General features: G+C 41.2%; 1 protein-coding gene across 4 annotated transcripts in view; it reads left to right on the plus strand.

The window, feature by feature from the left end:
• PRDM2 (PR/SET domain 2) overlaps positions 1-11,403 on the plus strand; it is a 114,705-nt gene extending 103,302 nt beyond the window's left edge. For all 4 annotated transcript variants that reach the window (XM_073656758.1, XM_073656759.1, XM_073656761.1 and 1 more), the window contains one exon: positions 10,722-11,403. In XM_073656758.1, the coding sequence (XP_073512859.1) occupies positions 10,722-10,734 (13 nt within the window). In that variant the 3' untranslated portion in view covers positions 10,735-11,403. The remainder of the gene's footprint in view (positions 1-10,721) is intronic.
• The last annotated feature ends 7,684 nt before the right edge of the window (positions 11,404-19,087 follow it).

The raw sequence follows: 19,087 nt of genomic DNA on the forward strand, positions 1-19,087 counted from the left end.
AGCATCCTGTTTCAGGAAATTCACATTAGTACATTAGCAGCAAAGAACAGACTCTGACCCTATCTTTTTTAAGCATCTAAGAAGCGTGTGCAGAGGTCATTGTGAATGAAGGGGGAGCAGGTGAGCTGTGACATCACCTATTGTGATTGGTGGATCCTTGTTTTGCCTTTTATGATAAGGAAACAGATCCACTCTTCATGAAAGAACAAGAAAAAATATTAAAAATAACTTAAAATGGCCCCAGTGGCCAGTGTGAAAATTACAAGATGACTAATTTTGTTTTTTAATAAAGTCTGTGATATGAAAAAAAATAATTGCCTGTTTAACCCCTTCCCGACATATGACGTAGAGTTGCAGCATATGTCGGGTTCCTGACTTTGATGCCGGCTTTCCCAGCAAATGATGGCTGAATTATTCAGCCATCATCTGCCTCCAACAGTTATGGGTCGCTATCAATCTCTGAAAGTGGCATTAGACATGCGACGGCAGGGAGGTGCGTCATTTTACGCGCCCATGACGTGTTTTCTGGGCGCCGATGGATTGCCAAGGATCTGATGAAAACCTCCGAGCCTCTCATGGCGATTTTTCTTTGAAAGCCATCGTTTAGCTGGAACTCATAGGAGACCGTGCACCTCTATGTATAGCACAAGCGATCAGACAATCGAAGCTTCAGGTGCCGTGAGGGGACTAATAAATACAGTAAAAAAGTGAAAAAAGTTTTTAAAAATATGAAAGAAAAAAAAAGTTCAAATCACCCCTCTTCTGCCCCATTAAAAATTTAAGCAAACAAAAAAAATGCTGCGTTCGTAAATGTCTGATTTATCAAAATATAGAATTATTAATTAATCTGATAATGAGAAAAAAATCAAAGCCCCAGGATGTTTTGGCCGCTGCAAAATTGCAATAAGAGGCGATCAAAGCATCGTATCTACCCCAAAATGGTATCAGTAAAAAAAGTCAGCTCCGGGCGTAAACATTAAGCCATTACACTTCAATATATTCCGAAAATTGAAAATGTTATGGGTCTCCGAAAATGGTGACAAAAGCAAAAACTATACACATCTGCGTACTTGTACTGACCTGGAGAATCATATTGGCAGGTCAGTTTTACCATATAGTGAATATGGTTAATTAAAAAAACCTAAAAAACAATTGAGAAATTGTACCTTTTTTTCAATTTCAATGCACTTGGAAAATAAAAAAGTATAGCTCCTTGAAGAAGGGGAGGAAAAGACGAAAGTGAAAAAACAAAAATTGGCTGCGGCGTTACATGCATTTTTTTTTTTTTTTTTTAACGCCAAAGCTGATTTAAATGATAGGTATTTTTTTTGATTACACATTCTGTTGAAAGCACCACTCCATTTCTTTTTTTATTTTACCACTAGAGTGGTGCCACTAGTCTTAAGTTCTCTGCCCCTAGCCTTATACTCACCAGCCGCTCTCTTCATCTGTTTTCGGTGCCGCTCTGGTTAGTCTCCAGCTGTTTGTGACTTGCCGGATCGCTCCAGTGTTTGCCGGGTGATCCAGAAGCCACAACTCAATGTAAGTGTATGAGAGCCAGTACAAGGCTCCCATAGACTTACACTGAGATCTTGTGACCGTTACCTCTGGCTTACGGTCAGTCAGAAGTTGCGGGACTGGAGCGGCACTGGGAAGAGCTGAAGATAGCGGCTGGTGAGTATAATACAAGGGTCAGGGAACTTGTATTAATGGCACCACTCCAGCACTTAAATAAAAAAAACAAACAAACTGAAGTGGTGCCTTTTAAAAATGATGTTGAAAATGTTTTTTATAAAAATTGAAGAGTTCTGTAATCATGTTATAAAACCTGTTTTGCTTACAAGTTTATACTTGTAGGTTTTCCCACAAGCAAAGTTAATTTTAATCAATAGATCTTGGAATAATAATAATTTCCACAATTGGATGTGTTTAAATAAAAACGTCTGCCGGCGCTTTTTTTAAGTATTTTCACCTTCAAAAACTTGGTAGTTTCGCCGGCGCCTTTAAGACACTGTGGGAATATACCCGTGTTCCTTGGCTGCAGTTTGTTTTTAAAAAAAAATAAATGAAAAATTGAGTTTGACTCTCCTTCCTTGGGTTCATCGCTGACTCTCTGCCACTGCACCCGGTGTCTGTTATTGTCTGCAGCGGTACCATCACATCAGTATCGCTGCTGCCAATAACTGAGCTCATTGGCTCTGAGAAGCTCATGCTGTCAACTCGTTCAGCTGCTGAGCTCAGTAATTGGCTGCAGCCGTGTCGACAAGACTGCATTGCAAGCAGCAGCCTCACTGTCTGCCAGGCTAAGGTGTATATCACATTCCACTCAAGACGCGGTCTGGTAGGCTCCCTGTCAGTCAACCACTGATAGGCGGAGATAATGCACCACTACATAAGTAGTGAATTGTTTCATCTAAGCGATCTAAAGTCCCCTTGTGGGACTATTGAGCATTTTGAATAAAAAAAAAGTTTAAAAATGGTCTTAACTTTTTTTGTTTTATACTTGGAAAAAATAACAAAACAATTCCCAGTTTGAACAATAAAAAAAATCTTCTAATTTGGTGGGTGGGTTGGAAATTCCCTAAAGAAAGAAAAAAAATCGCATTTGGTATCACCATATACATGACAACCGGTATTCTAAAACTATTTTATTATGCATCTCGCACAGTGAATGCCACACAAAAAAGAATTCCAAAAAATAAAATTAAAAAGTGATCAAAAAACAAGCCCCCCATACAGCTCTGTATGCAAATAATCTAAACAGTTATAGTTCTCAGAATATGATGCCCTGACAAATAAAAAATTGTTGGAAAAAGAGACCTTTTTTATGGAAAAGTCATAAGATATATATATATATATATATATATATATATATATATATATATATATATATATATATATATATAGTTTGTAAAGCCGAATAAAGACTTGCGTCCATCAAGTTCGACCTGTTAGTTCTGTAATTGCTAAAGTTGATCCAGAGGAGGGCAAAAACCCCAAATGATTTAGCCAATCTTCACGTGAGGAAAAATTCCCTCCCGACTCTGAAACCAGCAGTCAGAATAAATCCCTGTATCAACCTACTATTTTATTTTATTTTTAAGTATACGCTGAAATCTGCCTGGTATCTAGAAATGCATCCAGTCCCCGCTTGAACTGGTGTAGTGAATCCGACATTACCGTCTCCTCACTCAGTGAATTCCATATTCTCACTGCTCTTACCGTAAAGAACCCCTTCCTATGCTGGTGCTGAAACCTTTTCTCTTCCAGTCTTGGTGAATGCCCTCTTGTTACCGTAATATCCCTCCTTTTGAACAAATCCCGGGCAAGATCTCTATACTGTCCCCTAACATATTTGTACACATTTATTATGTCCCCCCTCAACCTTCTCTTTTCCAGGCTGAATAGTCCTAGTTTTGCCAACCTCTCTGGGTATTGCAGTCCCTCCATTCCCTTTATTAATTTTGTTGCCCTCCTTTGTACCTTTTCAAGCTCATTTATATCCTTTCTATATATTGGGGCCCATAACTGAGCACAGTATTCCAAGTGTGGTCTGACCAGTGCTTTGTACAGTGGAAGAACAATGTTCTCCTCCTTTGCAGCTATACCTCTTCTGATACATCCCATTACCCTGTTTGCCCTTACAGCAGCGGCCTGACTTTGGGCACTCCAATTTAGTTTGCTATCAATCAACATGCCCAAGTCCTTCTCCAGCTCTGAATTCCCCAATGATTTCCCATTCAGTGAGTACTGGTGACTTCCATTTTTCCTTCCCATATGTATGACCTTTCATTTCTCCTCGTTAAACCTCATTTGCCATTTAATGCTCCACCTACCCAGCTTATCCAAATCCCTCTGTAGGTCTGCACTGTCCTCTTTTGTATTAATTGTTTTACATAACTTTGTGTCATCTGCAAATATTGATATTTTACTATTTATCCCGTTGACTATGTCGTTAATAAAGATATTAAATAACATTGGGCCTAGTACAGACCCCTGTGGTACCCCACTAGTGACGCTTACCCAATCTGAGTATATTCCATTTATAACCACCCTCTGCCTTCTATCCTTTAGCCAGTTAGCTACCCACTTGCAGACATTTTCCCCCAGCCCCATCATTCTCATTTTGTATACCAACCTATTATGTGGCACGCTATCGAACGCTTTTGAGAAGTCGAGATACACGACATCCACTGGTTCCCCCTGATCTACTCGAGAGCTAACCTCCTCGTAGAAGTCAATCAGGTTTGTTTGGCAGGAGCGATTCCTCATGAATCCATGTTGGCTCGGGATTAAAAGATTATTAGCATCAAGATGCTCCGTAATTGCCTGTTTAATGAAGCTTTCAAAAATTTTGCCCACAACGGACGTCAGACTCACCGGCCGATAGTTTCCGGCGTCACTTTTTGCTCCCTTTTTGAATATTGGCACTACATTCGCCTGTCGCCAATCAAGTGGTACAGACCCAGTCTCAACAGAGTCCTTAAATATAGGATATAACGGTCTGTCTATCACATTACTTAGTTCCCTTAGTACCCGTGGGTGTATGCCATCAGGTCCTGGTGATTTGTTTATTTTAATGTTACTGAGGCGTTTCTGTACCCCAGCTTGGGTTAGATTTGTCATACTTAGTGGAGGATTAAGCTTGTCACTTCTCATTTCTCCTGTTAGTTCTATTTCCTTTGTGAAAGTTGTCGAAAAAAAATTATTTAATAGATTAACTTTATCCTCATCTTTCTCTATGATTTTGCCTTCCTCACTTTTTATCGGTCCAATATTATCCGATTTAATCCTTTTACTATTTATATACGTAAAGAACAGTTTGGGATTTGATCTACTTTCCCTAGCAATACGTTTCTCTGTTTCCTCCTTCGCTATTTTTATTTGTTTTTTACAGGTTCTCGTTTTTTCCTTGTAACACATTAGTGCCTCCTTACTGTTTTCCTGTTTTAATCTCTTGAATGCCTCTTTTTTGCTATTTAACGCCCCTTTTACGTTCTTGTTCAACCATATTGGTTTCCTCTTATTTCTGGCCCTTTTATTCCCATACGGTATATACCTCTCGCACTGAGTATTCAGAATTCTTTTGAAGGTTTCCCATTTACTATTCGTATTCCTTTGATTAAGAACTTTGTCCCAGTCAATAAGTTGAAGGTTTTCTATCAGCTGATCAAACTTCGCCCTCCTAAAGTTTAATGTTTTTGTTGTTCCCTTATTGATAACCCTACTGAAGGGCATTTTGAAGTTGATAATATTATGGTCGCTATTACCTAGGTGCCCCCCTATCTGTACCTCAGTTATTCTATCAGGCCTATTAGTCAATATTAAGTCCAACACGGCCTTCCCTCTCGTTGGTTCCTGCACTAGTTGGGAGAGATAATTATCCTTAATATTTGTCAAGAACATTTTTCCTTTCTGAGATCTACAGGTTTCTGTTTCCCAGTCAATATCCGGGTAGTTGAAATCCCCCATTACAATCACTTCATTATGGTTTGCTACTTTGTCTATTTGTCCTAATAGCAGATTCTCATTCTCCTCTGTTATATTTGGTGGCTTATAGCTGACCACCAGTAATATTTTATTATTATTTTTAGTTCCCTCTATCTCTACCCACATGGACTCGACCCCCTCTTCTCCCTCTCCTATATCTTCCCTTAGTCTGGGTTTTAGACATGACTTTACATATAAGCAGACTCCTCCGCCCTTCCCCTGTTTCCGGTCCCTTCTAAATAAACTATAATCTAATAAATTTACCGCCCAGTCGTAGCTATCGTCTAGCCAAGTCTCTGTTATACCTACGATGTCATACCTCTCCTCCGATATAAGCGCCCGCAGCTCATCCGCCTTATATACACACACTGCTCAAAAAAATAAAGGGAACACTTAAACAACACAATGTAACTCCAAGTCAATAACACTTCTGTGAAATCTACCTGTCCAGTTATGAAGTAACACTGATTGTGAATCAATTTTTCCTGCTGTTGTGCAAATGGAACAGACAACTGGTAGGAATGATAGGCAATAAGCCAGATATCCCCTATAAAGGAGAGGTTCTGCAGGTGGTGACCACAGACCGTTTCTCTGTTCTCATCCTTTTTGGCTGTTGTTTTGGTCACTTTTTCATTTTGCCATTGCTCTCACCCCTAGGGGTACAGTAGCATGAGGCGTTGTCTACAGTATAACCCACAGAAGTTGCTCAGGTAGTGCAGTTTATCCAGGATGGCACATCAGTGTGAGCTGTGGCAAGAAGAGTAGCTGTGTCTGTCAGCACAGTGTCCAGAGCATGGAGCAGATACCAGGAGATGTGGAGGGAGCCATAGGAGGGCAACAACCCAGCAGCAGGACCGTTACCTCCTCCTTTGTGCAAGGAGGAACAGGAGGAGTACTGCCAGAGCCCTGCTAAATGACCTCCAGCAGGTCACAAATGTGCATGTGTCTGCACAAACGGTTAGAAACCGACTCTATGAGGGCCCGACGTCCACAGATGGGGGTTGTGCTCACAGCCCAACACCGTGCAGGACGCTTGGCATTTGCCACAGAACACCAGGATTGGCAAAGTCGCCACTGGCGCCCTGTGCTCTTCACAGATGAAAGCAGGTTCACACTGAGCACATGTGACAGACGTGACAGAGTCTGGAGACGCCGTGGAGAGCGATCTGCTGCCTGCAACATCCTTCAGCATGACCGGTTTGGCAGTGGGTCAGTAATAGTGTGGGGTGGCATTTCTTTGGAAGGCCATACAGCCCTCCATGTGCCCGCCAGAGGTAGCCTGACTGCTATTAGGTACCGAGATGAGATCCTCAGACCCCTTGTGAGACCATATGCTGGTGCGGTTGGCCCTGGGTTCCTCCTAATGCAGGACAATGCCAGACCTCATGTGGCTGGAGTGTGTCAGCAGTTCCTGCAAGATGAAGGCATTGAAGCTATGGACTGGCCCGCCCGTTCTCCAGACCTGAATCTGTTTGAGCACATCTGGGACATCATGTCTTGCTCCATCCACCATCGTCACGTTGCACCACCGACTGTCCAGGAGTTGGCGGATGCTTTAGTCCAGGTCTGGGAGGAGATCCCACAGGAGACCATACGCAACCTCATCAGGAGCATGCCCAGGCTTTGTAGGGAGGTCATACAGGCACGTGGAGGCCACACACAATACTGAGCCTCATTTTGACTTGTTTTCAGGACATTACATCAAAGTTGGATCAGCCTGTAGTGTGTTTTTCCACTTTAATTTTGGGGGTGACTCCGAATCCAGGCCTCCATTGGTTAATAAATTTGATTTCCATTGATGATTTTTGTGTGATTTTGTTGTCGGCACATTCAACTTTGTACAGAACAAAGTATTCAATGAGAATATTTCATTCATTCAGATCTAGGATGTGTTATTTGAGTGTTCCCTTTATTTTTTTGAGCAGTGTATGTACAGTACAGACCAAAAGTTTGAACACACCTTCTCATTTAAAGATTTTTCTGTATTTTCATGACTTTGAAAATTGTACACTCACACTGAAGGCATCAAAACTATGAATTAACACATGTGGAATTATATACTTAGCAAAAAAGTGTGAAACAGCTGAAAATATGTCTTATATTCTAGGTTCTTCAAAGTAGCCACCTTTTGCTTTGATGACTGCTTTGCACACTCTTGGCATTCTCTTGATGAGCTTCAAGAGGTAGTCAACAGAAATGGTCTTCCAACAATCTTGAAGGAGTTCCCAGAGATGCTTAGCACTTATTGGCCCTTTTGCCTTCACTCTGCGGTCCAGCTCACCCCAAACCATCTCGATTGGGTACAGGTCTGGTGACTGTGGAGGCCAGGTCATCTGGCGTAGCACCCCATCACTCTCCTTCTTGGTCAAATAGCTCTTACACAGTCTGGAGCCGTGTTTGGGGTCATTGTCCTGTTGAAAAATAAATGATGGTCCAACTAAACGCAAACCAGATGGAATAGCATGCCGCTGCAAGATGCTGTGGTAGCCATGCTGGCTCAGTATGCCTTCAATTTTGAATAAATCCCCAACAGTGTCACCAGAAAAGCACCCCCACACCATCACACCTCCTCCTCCATGCTTCACGGTGGGAACCAGGCTTGTAGAGTCCATCCGTTCACCTTTTCTGCGTCGCACAAAGACACGGTAGTTGGAACCAAAGATCTCAAATTTGGACTCATCAGACCAAAGCACAGATTTCCACTGGTCTAATGTCCATTCCTTGTGTTCTTTAGCCCAAACAAGTCTCTTCTGCTTGTTGCCTGTCCTTAGCAGTGGTTTCCTAGCAGCTATTTTACCATGAAGGCCTGCTGCACAAAGTCTCCTCTTAACAGTTGTTGTAGAGATGTGTCTGCTGCTAGAACTCTGTGTGGCATTGACCTGGTCTCTAATCTGAGCTGCTGTTAACCTGCGATTTCTGAGGCTGGTGACTCGGATAAACTTATCCTCAGAAGCAGAGGTGACTCTTGGTCTTCCTTTCCTGGGGTGGTCCTGATATGAGCCAGTTTCTTTGTAGCGCTTGATGGTTTTTGCAACTGCACTTAGGGACACTTTCAAAGTTTGCCCAATTTTTCGCACTGATTGACATTCATTTCTTAAAGTAATGATGGCCACTCATTTTTCTTTACTTAGCTGCTTTTTTCTTGCCATAATACAAATTCTAACAGTCTATTCAGTAGGACTATCAGCTGTGTATCCACCAGACTTCTGCACAACACAACTGATGGTCCCAACCCCATTTATAAGGCAAGAAATCCCACTTATTATTCCTGACAGGGCACACCTGTGAAGCGAAAACCATTTCCGGTGACTACCTCTTGAAGCTCATCAAGAGAATGCCAAGAGTGTGCAAAGCAGTCATCAAAGCAAAAGGTGGCTACTTTGAAGAACCTAGAATATAAGACATATTTTCAGTTGTTTCACACTTTTTTGTTAAGTATATAATTCCACATGTGTTAATTCATAGTTTTGATGCCTTCGGTGTGACTGTACAATTTTCATAGTCATGAAAATACAGAAAAATCTTTAAATGAGAAGGTGTGTCCAAACTTTTGGTCTGTACTGTATGTATATGTATATATAATATATTTTATTAATTTTTCTTGTTTACATTGCTAACTTTCTTTTTTTCCCCTTTTCCCCTCCCAAAAATTGTAATAAACATTAATAAAACAATATAAATTTGTTATCTCTACAATTGTACTGACCCACAGAATTAAGCTACTGCTTCATTTGTGCACGGTGAATGCTAAAAAAAAAAATGTGAAAATACTTTGTAGATCAAAGCATGAATTTAGAAGAATAAGCCTTTCTAAAGAGCATTATTATTATTATTATTAACACACCCTTATGCTCATGCATGGGGATATAGTTTGCTCCTTTTGGCCTCTTTTTTATATATATTTTTTTAGCTGGAAACCAACATAAATTGCTTGTTATATTTTTTTCATTATTATAATAAATATTTATATTATTACTTTTTTATGGCTCTCTTTTAATTCCTAAACCTAGACCTAACCCTCTCCCTAATCCTAGCCCTAAAAATGTGACAATTTATAAGAAAAAAAAAATTAGAATGTGTATGTTTTGGTGTTTTTTTTTTTTTTTTGTTGTTGTTTATCGGGAACACATTTTTACATTCAGGATCGCTCTATAGTAGCAGGTCCCTGTCTTTCATGTCACAAAATTATAAGTGAGAGGAGAGACAGGAGCTGAGCCCACAACTCTGCTTCTTAGGCTTCATTCATATGTCAGTCTTTCACATAAGCAGGCTTGAACTGGCTCACAGGAGAGCAGGAGAATCCTCTGGTGGGCCACCATCCTCTTATATAAGCAGTATTTGGCACAATATACGTGAATCACTATGTACAAGGCGGCATCTTATTCATTTATCAATCTACCCAGTGCATTGTTATATAAATTAGTGATTGAGGATAATGTCACATTTGCATGTAGCTGAAAAGTAGGGTCCTAGAGTTGGTTACTGGTGGGCCCTTGGCAGTCCAGTCCGACGCTGCATGTACGTGTTTTATCTGAATTCTTCTTGAAAAAAAAAACACATGTACCCATAGTAGTCTATGGTCCTGTTCACGTTTTTGTGTACCGCGTGTTTGAAAAAAAAAAAAAGGGAACGTCACGGACAGAACAGAGAAGTCATCTGTGTGCTGTCCTTTTTTTTTTTACATTGCACTGAGTAGCAGAAACTTTTGCCATCTTGAAATTTTTTTATTTTTTAAAAAAATTTTGCTAAAAAAGACAAACTGTTGAAAATCTATCCAAAACACTGATTGAAATTGATCTGTCATCAGGATTTTGCCATGGAACAGAGATCCTGATTCCAGCGATGTGTCACTTAGTAGGCTGCTTGCTGCAGTTTTCTCTGCTGGAGATCTATCAGTTCTCTAATGCTGAGCTTTGTATAACCCCGCCCACACCACTGATTGGCTGCTTTCTGGGACTACCTGGCAGCATGTTTTCTAGTCCTGTAGTAATTATCTCTTGCTGATTAAAACAATGATTTTTATACAAACTAGAGCAAGCAGCCCAGTAAGTGACAAATCACTGGAATAAGGGTCTCTGCCCCTACATTACGTTACTATCAGATTAGGTGGCAAAAACCTGGTGACAGATTTGTTGTAATGTAATTCTCCGCATTTTACAGCAGCTGATAGTTGGTCATTAACTTTTGTTAACTTAAGTAACCATAACTTTTTTTTTTTTTTCTATTTGCAGGGGTTTGTTATAAATTGCATCCTTTCTATTCCGGTCATCAAAATCTGGAATAACCGTTGCATGATGAAGATAAAATGAGCACTACAGAGTCAAAGCAAGAGAATGCAATTCAGATTGTACACTCAAACGGCTAAAAATCCACTGCAACTCCGTCACTTTGCGATTCCTGCATTTCCTCCATGTTTGTCCGGCATGCTAAACTTTTACCGTTCATTCCGGGAGGACTCCGTACATTCAACATGAAGCCGCTCAATTGCCATGAGTACATTTGATGTTCTGTTCGATTAATTCTTGGAACAGAGGAGATATTATACAGGGAATGTAGACTTTATCTATTGCCCTAAAAATTTTTCATTAAAAAAAAAAAAAAAAAAATTAAATAAAAAAAAATTGGCAGTTCAGGGTTTTGCAAATATTGCTGCATTTTCACACAAGTACTTTGACGAAAAGTACCAAAACAAATTGGAAACTTTTTTTTTTTTTTTTGTATAAATCCTGCATTTGAAGCCTAAAATATAAATCCAATTAAAGTTCATAACTTTTTAGGATTTCCAGCACAGGAAATAGTATTTATTGACTATCATTGCATTGTTTTTACCAAACTTCAATTTTACATTTTTATAATCGCACAGAACTGTAGTCTAAAGGTGTGTAAAATTTGTAAAAAAAATCCCCCCCCCCCCACAAAAAAAAACAAAAAACACAATTTTCTCCTCCCAAATTTCATTTTATAATAATGGCCAGATGATGGTCTTTGAAAAAATATATGGTCTTGTAAGTAAGAGATTAAATATATTGCACTCATCTGTTTCCTTAGTACTGTCCGGTAGCCAAAAGTCATTTTTTTGCCTCTTAGGAACTTTTTTTGTTTGTTTTTTCCACTACTATTCTGAGCAGTAATTCTTCACTTTATTCAACCTGGTTATTATCATTGATAATATTCTTCTCTGTCATCAGTTTAAAAAAAAAAAAAGTAATCTACCTCCTAGACTGTAGTTCACACTTGTTTTGGTGAATTTGTGCCACTCGCATTTTACTATCATTCCCAGTTTTGTCTTTTATTATTTTCTCTTTTTTTCTTTTTTTTTGTTACAATTCTCTTACGGGGGACTTTATGTTCAAAAAATTGTATAAAGCATTTCTAGTAAGTTTAAATATAAAAAGGCAAAAAAAATTAAAATATTTAAAATTTATTTAAATTGTTTTATGAACTTGTCAGTTGTACCATGTGATTTTATTTTTGTTCTCGTTCGCTTATATTTTTGGGGATGTGAATCTTAAAAAAAAAAAAAAAAAAAAAAAAAAATTCCATGTGCTGAAGTTTGCTGTTATCTCCATTTTAATATGTTTTTTTTTGTTTACTTTGATAAGTGATTTTAAATATATTTTATTGAAATTATTACTGTTGGCAAGAATTGAGAAGAACAGTTAAGGCCGTCGCTGCGTTTAAACGTTACGACATTGACAAATATATTTTACTTAGAGGTATAACACAACATAAAATGTGGTTTATGCTATTTTTTATTCTGGCATGAAATCCTGTGATTGTCAGATGTGTTTTAAAATGGAAAAAAAAAAAACCCTTTATGCTGTTTCAAGCACTTAACCTTATAGATGGGGCTATCGTGATACCTTTTATATACTTGTAATCAATAAAAAAAAAACTTTATTAAAACAAGTTTGGAAATCTTAACTTTTTAATATCAAAATTTAATTTCACGTGAAGAATTTTTTCTTTTTTGATACCTTATCTGAGAGCCGCATTATGTAGGAGCAGAGACCCCGATTCCAGGGATGTGTCACTTACTGGTCTGCTTAGTGTAGTTTTTATAAAATCACAGTTTTATCAGGAGATTGTCATTAGTGAACTGCTACAGTGTAGTCCAACCCCGCCCACACCACTGATTGGTTGCTCTCTCTGTACGCTATGCATTGGCAGAAAGCAGCCAATCAGTGGTGTGGGCGGGGTTATACACAGCTCCGCATTCAGAGAACTGCTAGACCTGCAGCAGAGATAGCAGTGATACATCGCTGGAATCGGGGTCTCTGACCCTACATCATTCTGCTCTCTGGGTAGCAAAAACTTGCTGACAGATTCCCTTTAAAGGAAAGCTATCATCACACACATATACTCTACCTCTACGTCTGTACGATTTCTTACAGATTTGTATTGAATCTGTCAGTAAATATGGCACGTTCCCTTGCATTTTGTTTTACTGATCAATACTGCTTAATAATTTCCCACGTGCCGTAGCGTTCTCAACCATAGAAGTCTATGTACAGTGCTGGCCAAAAGTATTGGCACCCCTGCAATTCTGTGAGATAACACTCAGTTTCTTCCTGAAAATGATTGCAATCACAAATTCTTTGGTATTATTATCTTCATTTAATTTGCTTGCAAGGAAAAAACACAAAAGAGAATGAAGCAAAAATCAAATCATTGATCATTTCACACAAAACTCCAAAAATGGGCCAGACAAAAGTATTGGCACCCTCAGCCTAATACTTGGTTGCACAACCTTTAGCCAAAATAACTGCGAACAACCGCTTCCGGTAACCATCAATGAGTTTCTTACAATGCTCTGCTGGAATTGTAGACCATTCTTCTTTGGCAAACTGCTCCAGGTCCCTGATATTTGAAGGGTGCCTTCTCCAAACTGCCATTTTGAGATCTCTCCACAGGTGTTCTATGGGATTTAGGTCTGGACTCATTGCTGGCCACCTTAGAAGTCTCCAGTGCTTTCTCTAAAACCATTTTATAGTGCTTTTGGAAGTGTGTTTTGGGTCATTGTCCTGCTGGAAGACCCATGACCTCTGAGGGAGACCCAGCTTTCTCACACTGGGCCCTACATTATGCTGCAAAATTTGTTGGTAGTCTTCAGACTTCATAATGCCATGCACACGGTCAAGCAGTCCAGTGCCAGAGGCAGCAAAGCAACCCCAAAACATCAGGGAACCTCCGCCATGTTTGACTGTAGGGACCGTGTTCTTTTCTTTGAAAGCCTCTTTTTTTTCCTGTACACTCTATGTTGATGCTTTTTCCCAAAAAGCTCTACTTTTGTCTCATCTGACCAGAGAACATTCTTCCAAAACGTTTTAGGCTTTCTCAGGTAAGTTTTGGCAAACTCCAGCCTGGCTTTTTTATGTCTCTGGGTAAGAAGTGGGGTCTCCCTGGGTATCCTACCATACAGTCCCTTTTCATTCAGACGCCGACGGATAGTACGGGTTGACACTGTTGTACCCTCGGACTGCAGGGCAGCTTGAACTTGTTTGGATGTTAGTCTAGGTTCTTTATCCACCATCCGCACAATCTTGCGTTGAAATCTCTCGTCAATTTTTCTTTTCCGTCCACATCTAGGGAGGTTAGCCACAGTGCCATGGGCTTTAAACTTCTTGATGACACTGCGCACGGAAGACACAGGAACATTCAGGTCTTTGGAGATGGACTTGTAGCCTTGAGATTGCTCATGCTTCCTCACAATTTGGTTTCTCAAGTCCTCAGACAGTTCTTTGGTCTTCTTTCTTTTCTCCATGCTCATTGTGGTACACACAAGGACACAGGACAGCGGTTGAGTCAACTTTAATTCATGTTAACTGGCTGCAAGTGTGATTTAGTTATTGCCAACACCTGTTAGGTGACACAGGTAAGTTACAGGTGCTGTTAATTACACGAATTAGAGAAGCATCACATGATTTTTCAAACAGTGCCAATACTTTTGTCCACCCCGTTTTTTAGGTTTGGTGTGGAATTATATCCAATTTGGCTTTAGGACAATTCTTTTTGTGTTTTTTTCATTGAAGACAAATTAAATGAAGATAATAAGATCAAAGAATTTGTGATTGCAATCATTTTCAAGAAGAAACTGAGTATTATCTGACAGAATTGCAGGGGTGCCAATACTTTTGGCCAGCACTGTATGTAGCGGAATAGAACTACTGTCAAACTGGGTAACTGCTATACAGTTTTTGTATTTCTTTCTCTCTGGATCTGCTGATTTAAACCTTAATAAATGACCTCTTATGTTGGGGGGAATTCATAATCCCTTTTTAAACCAGTTTTCTGGAGTCAAAAAATTACTACATTTGTTGCTATTTGTTTTTGCATGAAAATTTTAAGGCTTTTTGCCCTTTTGCACAAAGCTGGTAATTTTCTAAAAAGTGGACAGTTTGACAAAAGGGTGTGTTGTTGAAATAGACGATAGTTCATGGCTGGCCTAGATTTCAATTTTTGGGCCTCGGAAAGTGACAAATTTATTAGTCAATGAGCACCTTACTCTGGCTGGCTGTAGGTTTAAGACTGGTGTATGAGATGTCAATTCTCCCCAAGTGCTTTGAAAAAAAAAAGTCATATATCTGAACTGTTTGGCCATGCACCGAGCTCCGGTACGCTGTCAGCACAGGATGATTGTTCAGACAGACTCCCTATAAAGAGTGACTGTTCATGCCTAGTAGTGATGTTCGGGGCACCCTTGGTGTGGCTAAAGATTTAGGTGCACCTTTTCACCTACTTGTCCTTCTCAGGCTCTATAAAGCCAAGCTGTCAAAGCAGAGAGGGGGTGAAGATACCGGAAAACGAGTAGCTGGCAAAGTGCACTTAACTGTTTGGCCACACCAAGGGTACACCAAACGCCTGTACTTGGTTTGAACTGTCATTGTGTGTTGCTAAATTCCCTTTAAATGGGATCAGCACGAAATAACTGTTCAAACCAAGCACAGGCACTCTGTGCACCCTTGGTGTGACTAAACAGTTCAGTGCACTTTCCTATCTAGTTGTTTTGCCCTCCTTTTATTTGATTGCCAACTCTGACTTCACAGGAGCCAGGAAAGAGCGGCGATAGATGGGAAAAGAAGTAGGCGGGAATGTGCACTAAATTGTTTGGGCGCTGCAAGGGTGCACTCTTTAACACTTGTACTTGATTTGTATAGTCAATGTGTGCTGAGTGCTGACAGTTCTTGGGTTATATGAGACTATACTGTACATTGGTTGTCCCTGGTTTTTAAGATCGGCTTCATTCAAGTTAATGTAATTGTGTACATTTTTATCTATATGCAACAGTACAAACAGCCAAATCAGTACTTTTACTAAATATTGTTCTATAATCATGTAATATAAATACTGTATTAGTGAATTCTGAGTAATAAGAGGGAATGTTTTTTTCACTGCCATATGGTGATACAGCAGGGAAATAACTTGCTGCCAGGTTTCCCTGTAGATTACTGCTGATTCCTGAGGGTCCTAACAGCAGGACAACCTGTGTCATGCAGACAGGCTATGGATTTTTGTTGCCATTTTGCGCATTTCCTTAGTATATTTATAATTATTAGTGATGAGCGAGCACTAAAATGCTCGTTGCTCTGGTAGAGCAAATCGTAATGCTCGGGTGCTCTGCCCGAGCAACGAGCCCAATGTAAGTCAATGGGAAACTCGAGAATTTTTCCGGAAGAACCCCTGGAGGGGGCCTAAAAATTGGTCAAATCGATGGAAACAAAGCGCAAATTACATGGGAACAGCATGGGGAAGACCCCTGGAAGCATTTCTGACTCCCACGTCACTGCTGTTAACAATGTCAGAGGTATTACACCACTTTCACGGACTCACAATAAAACATACAAAAACGAAGCCAAAATGGATTTTCGTGGAAAAAATGTTAAGGAACACCCTTTCCAGGGTAATGACTTCTATATAAGGCAAAATAAATAACCAAAAACAAAATTCTCGTCCACACCTTGGGCTATGTTCACACGTAGCGTTTTTGATGCGTTTTTGCACTTTTGCATTGCTTTCAACGGTGAAAAATACATTTACAAGTAAATGTAATTTTAACATTTTACTACCTTATCTGGCCATGTGGTGTGTGAGACATGATCAGACACATCCTGTTTCATTTATGAAGGAGGGACTCTGAAAGTCACAAACCCTATTTCTATAAGGCCATCAGGCGGCCCTTACTATTGTTAGAGGGCCATCAGCTGGTTATGCTTTGTTGTTCCCATTATTAAGGAGCTTGTCTCCCATACTGTTAGTGCGTATGCAGTGACTGCAAGGGCTGCCAAAAATTTGGACCCACTCCAATACCCTTTTGAAGAGACAGTCAGTAAAAAAAAAATTGTTCCCATTTTTAAGGCGTGGGTCTCCTATACTGTTAAGGCCCATGCATGTGACGGGCGTTGGCTGCGTATTTGCGCTTGTCTTCAAAGGACTGGAGTAGGGACAACTGAATGCTGTGCTGGAACAAGGACGTGGTTGCTGATGGTGGTTGCAAGTGTGCAATGATAGGTGCACGGTGGGAGGCATCTTCCCCTGCGCCATGGACAGGGGATTGGTGTGCACGCACAACAGCGGAACAGGCAGTGGTGTCACCCGCAGACACAGTTTCTAGACCCTGGCGTTTGGCCCAACTTGTTGGGTGCTTTGCTGTCATGTGCCTGAGCATGCTGGTATTGGTCAGGCTGGTAGTTTTGCTGCCCCTGCTGATGTCGCAAATTGCCTTTTAACTTGACAGTCTTTAAAAAAGAGCCAGACTGTGGCCCGCCTTGTTTCTGTGGCCAGCCCACTGATTGTGCCTGCCTGTTGTGGTGCTACACCTCACTCCCCCTCTGTGATGCTGTCCTCGCTATGCATGTCACCTTGCCAGGTTGGGTCAGTGACTTCGTCTTCCACGTACCTCATCTTCCACGCAGGCCTCCTTCTGACTTGCTGGCAATTGTGTCTCATCATCATTCACCTCTTGTGATAGTATGGCACTTTCACACCATCGCCTTCATGTGACCGTGCCTGCTCAAATATTTGGGCATTGCTATATGCAATCTCCTCTTTCCCCGCTTGAAGCTGGCTGGGCGAGGCCCGAATCTATAAATGGAAAAGTGAACAGCTCTTCGGAGTGTCCAAGTGTGGGATCAGGCAGGAGGATCAGGGTGAGGAATATGTATGTGGTCCAGACTCGAGGCTACTGAGACTGGACCATGTGGACAGGGTGCTGGTGGTGGCAAACTGACTTGAAGCATTATCTGCTATCCAACCAATAACCTTTTCACACTGCTCTAGCTTCAATAGTGGTGTTCCACGGCCCACTAGTAATTTGGACAGGAAGTTAGGGTGGCATGATGTGGGTGCTTGTGTGCGACCGAGCGTGTGAGGGGCACGCCAATGCCAGCATAAACTAGTATGTCCATGGACGCATATTCAACTAAAGAGTATTGCGACACAGACCTGCCCTGTGCTTGCACTGCAATACATACTGCTGACAAATCGGAGGCCAACAGCGCATGGCAGTGACGTCATGCGCTCCAGTCGCTTACACGCTGAAGCCAGCTGCCACCTTCAAAAGAGGTCTATGCATTAAGGAACATCATCAGAATGGGGGACATATGAGCCTCTATAGACTGCGCAAGCGCAATGCACCTGCGCAGTCTGGCTCCAGACAGAAGACCGCATCCAGCCGTTACAGGTAAGAGGAGTGTATGGCGCCGGAGACCGCGGTATGCGTAGACACTGAACACATACAGCGATCTCCGGCGCCATACTTGCATTCTTACCTGACCCGGAGGAGTGTTGCTGCGGCACCGCTGCTCTGGCCGGAGAACAGGCCATGAGTGCAGCGTCGGAATCTGCGCATAGCGCTATCCGGTGCCATTTTACTAAAGACACATTTGCAGTATGTCTTCAGTGAAATGGCGTCGGGCAGAGCGGTATAGGCACGCGCGTACTCTGGCACCATACTCCTCCCCTGGCCTCTGGCATAACGGGAAACAGCGATGGAGCACAGGGAAGAAAGGTGAGTATAAGTTTATTTTTTTGTGTGTGTGCAGCATGATAGGGATGAGGGGGCCCTGCATACCTGGATTGGGGATGAGTGGGCCACGCATACCAGGATGAGGATGAGGGGTACCATGCATACCAGGATACGGGTGAGGGACCATGCATACCGGGGTGAGGGATGGGGTGCCATAATACCAGGATTGGGAATGAGGGGGTACCATATATACCAGGATTGGGGATGAGGGAGCCATGCATGCTAGGATGAGGGATGGTGTGCCATGCGTACCAGGATTGGGGATGAGGGGTGCCATGCATACAAGGATAGGATGGGGGCAGTACATAACACAATGGGGGCAGCACATACCAGGATGGGAGACCATATACCAATAAAAATGCTCGCCACCTGGGCGTAGAATGGGTTCAATAGCTAATGTGTGTGTGTGTGTGTGTGTGTATATATATATATATATATATATATATATATATATATATATATATATACCAGGAAGGGGGATAGATATACCAGGATTGGGAACTTACAGTATACACCAGGATGGGGGACACATATGCCAGGATTGGGGAATATATATAACAAGATAGGGCTGTG

This window comes from Phyllobates terribilis, unplaced genomic scaffold (assembly GCF_046119375.1).
Source record: "Phyllobates terribilis strain yellow unplaced genomic scaffold, ASM4611937v1 Scaffold_12__6_contigs__length_324123572, whole genome shotgun sequence".
Taxonomy (NCBI): Eukaryota; Metazoa; Chordata; class Amphibia; order Anura; family Dendrobatidae; genus Phyllobates; species Phyllobates terribilis.